General features: G+C 35.4%; 1 protein-coding gene across 4 annotated transcripts in view; it reads left to right on the top strand.

Moving 5' to 3' along the window:
* Window positions 1–3207, top strand: part of LOC106882292 (uncharacterized) — a 344998-nt gene that overhangs the window by 184578 nt on the left and 157213 nt on the right. For 2 of the 4 annotated variants that reach the window (XM_052971217.1, XM_052971218.1), the window contains one exon: window positions 1117–1462. The exons of the other annotated variants lie outside the window; for them this stretch is intronic. In XM_052971217.1, coding sequence (XP_052827177.1) covers window positions 1446–1462 — 17 coding nt within the window. In that variant the 5' untranslated portion in view covers window positions 1117–1445. The remainder of the gene's footprint in view (window positions 1–1116; window positions 1463–3207) is intronic. 4 annotated transcript variants of the gene reach the window in all.

Raw genomic sequence — 3207 nt, 5'->3', positions numbered from 1 at the left:
TATATATATATATATATATTGCTCATGTCATCAGAATTTAGAAACTGCGAGTACGTGAAATAGAAAAGCTGTATCTGAAAGCAAATAAAGCGAGAAATACTAGTGTTTAAGAATAAAGTTTTTAAAATGGATAGGAATTTTAAGAATTACCTTGGGCCAATGGTAGAATACCTAACATGTTCATAGGAGATGTGGGTTTGAGTCCCACGGGCATCCTTCGACCTTTTTATTCAAAGTGATTTTAATCCAATATTTACATGCTGTTATTTACAGCTTTATTTGCTTCGAGATTCACTGTTCCTACATTTATGTATGTGTATATGTGTGTGTGTATACACACACGCACACATACACATACGTTTAAGTAAAATCAAAATATATCGAAAAATTGTCCAATACTTTCTTTTGCTATGATTAAAATATTCCTGGTCATTGACCAATGTTACGTTGTCAGGCATTTTTCTTCTTAGCTCATTATTATTTCTTGTTAGCTTTTGTGATGTCCCTACACTAATCAATGTACACTTTGTGCATTTATTTATTGATTCTCTTGTACCAGTATTATGGAAAGTTCGCTAATGAGGTTATAATGAGACCAAGATATGGTCAGAGTAGTCTCCCGTATTTACTTAAATAATATTAGCTACTGATATTTTTTTTCTTCTTACACAATTATTTCTTGTTAACTTTTTAATGTACTCTGCATTAATTAGATTAACAATAACCTAAATTTTCTTCTTTGTATATCTTTCTTATAATGGTTATTGGTATGATTCTTATATTCCTGGGCAGGCAAAGTAATACAACACTCGTCATGATAAAGGTTATTTACCACCGAGAAACAACCAGTCATTATTCTTTAAATTAAGCTATGGTTTCATTCTGAAAAAGGAAAGAAAACAAGAACAGACATATTTGTATTTTGCTATGTTCTACAAAAAATAAATCCATTCTTTTAACAAAACTATTTTAAACACTTTCTTTTTCTTTCTTCTTTTTTTACATGACTTGTATCTTCTTTTTCATTTATTTTACTTTTGTTTTTGTTTAATTGATTTATCTTTGTTTTTTCCTATATTATTGTTATTATTATTATTATTTTTTTATTTATCCTAGGCCCTTATATCTCGCAGATAGCCTAATAGGATGATATCTGATTGGTCAGTTTGGCATCCCCTTTTAAAGATCAATTAGCGTGGAGGTAGTAGTGAAATGAGTAAAAAGCATCTGTCACTGGAAGTTGACCCCATCCATATATGGCTATCTGTTAAATATTCTGAAGAGATTCGATTGGACAGCGACCACGCACCAACTGAACAACTAAATGACTAACTACTACTACTCACTAACTTTGCTCCCCAATTTCTTTCGACTAAAAACAGTAGCTTTAACTTCTGCTTAGTCTGTGCTTTCGAAGAGAACTTGACATTCGGACTAACTGCGAAATGATGACCACAGGACGGTAAGTAACATAGTCCATCGATATTTTTCAACATTTGGCTCGATGAAAAATATCTAAAGACATAGATTGAAACAATATTAATAATATTCAGTATCAACTTGTTAATGTGATATATTATTATTAACCCATACACATGTTTTTCATACCTGATACACGTATTTTAAAAAGCATTTGGACTGCCCTTTCGTTTGATCAATTAACAAACAGGAAATATGCGCATGTCATTCTTCTACCTGCAATTCCTGGATTGCTAAGAATTCTTAGCAATCCAGAAATTATCAATATATAGTCGTTCTGGCGACAGGAGGTTGTAGTGACCCTAACGCACACCGATATTCTGTACATTTCCTTTGATTACAAAAACTAAAACTAAACACACTGGAAATGTTCCCTCCTCTTCTTTAACATCCATATTCTCTTATCTAAATCATACCTCACAGATTACCTCTTCACAAGCAAAAAAAAAAAAAACTTATCTTGTTCCTCTCTCAACCCTTATTTATAGAGCATCTCTTCTGTCCCGGCTATATTCTTTATTTCAACGTCGCTTCGAAAGGTGGTATCTACGACCATGTAGATTCACTCTCATCACTACAACTCACCTTTCTCACTGGTATCAGCAACAAAAACCTTCCAGTTACTCTGGCTCAAAAGTCTCCGCCTTCACTCCTCTTAATATACCTGCTTTTCTACAACTCCATTAACTCCTGCAAACACCAACAATTCTTCGATTATATCTATTTTTATATTGCGAACCTCTCTCTTGTTTCACACTTCTCTAAATTAATCATCTTCTGTCACTTCAATGCTCAACCCCGAGCTCTTTCTCCCTTCCAGACCCAAATTCACCCAAACTATCCCGTCTCTGCACCTATCGAGTCATTTTATCACTGTCTTACTGCGACAACCTATCAAATATCCACATACAAACCAACGCATCCAATTTACCGAGCTGTATGTCACTTCAAATCAGCTGACTAGCAGGAACTCCACTTTTTCTATGCTAACTATCCTTAGCGTCACATACGCTTCATATCTGACATCAGAAATAGTTAAATATGTGATTAAAACTATCCTTCAGGTTCACCTCTCAACACTCTACACACAACCAAAGCCCGAAGCAGCAAGTCTCCCAAATAGTTCAATCATAGATGCATTGCAGCACTTTGGTAAAAAAAAAAAAAAAAACACGACCGGCAGCACTTGGAGAAGATCACATACATATACAAACTGAATGATTCTGCTCCAAGATCTTAATTCCTGCACTATCTTCATCTCAGCCACAAAGGATGTCTCTGCGCATTGCACAGCCCCCATGCTCTCTCGCTCCAAGAAACAGGTGTAGAGATCTTTTTGGTAAATGCCCAAAAGATCTCTAGCAACTTGTAGGAATTTGCCATTCCGCCACTTCTCAAATATGATGTTTTTATAATCAATACTCACGCGGAATATATATCCATATTGCTACCCGTTTTGCATACACTATACACATTTGATAAATCTCAAAAACTATCCCTTCTTTCCCACTAACACACACACACAGTACGAAAGCAACTCCTGTCGCTTCAAACCAAAGAGGCCAAAAGCCCTGACGTACCCCTCAAACAATGCATCCCAGAGTTAGGCCCTATATTTACCAAACTTTCCAATTTCATCTCTCTCTCTTTCTCTCTCTCTCTCTCTCTCTTTCTCTCTCTTTCTCTCTCTCTCTCTCTCTCTCTCTCTCTCTCTCTCTCTCTCTCTCT

The sequence above is a fragment of the Octopus bimaculoides genome, chromosome 10 (genome assembly GCF_001194135.2).
Source record: "Octopus bimaculoides isolate UCB-OBI-ISO-001 chromosome 10, ASM119413v2, whole genome shotgun sequence".
Lineage (NCBI taxonomy): Eukaryota > Metazoa > Mollusca > Cephalopoda > Octopoda > Octopodidae > Octopus > Octopus bimaculoides.
Note: the sequence above shows the minus strand (reverse complement) of the source record. Positions and strands in the feature narration are given on the sequence as shown.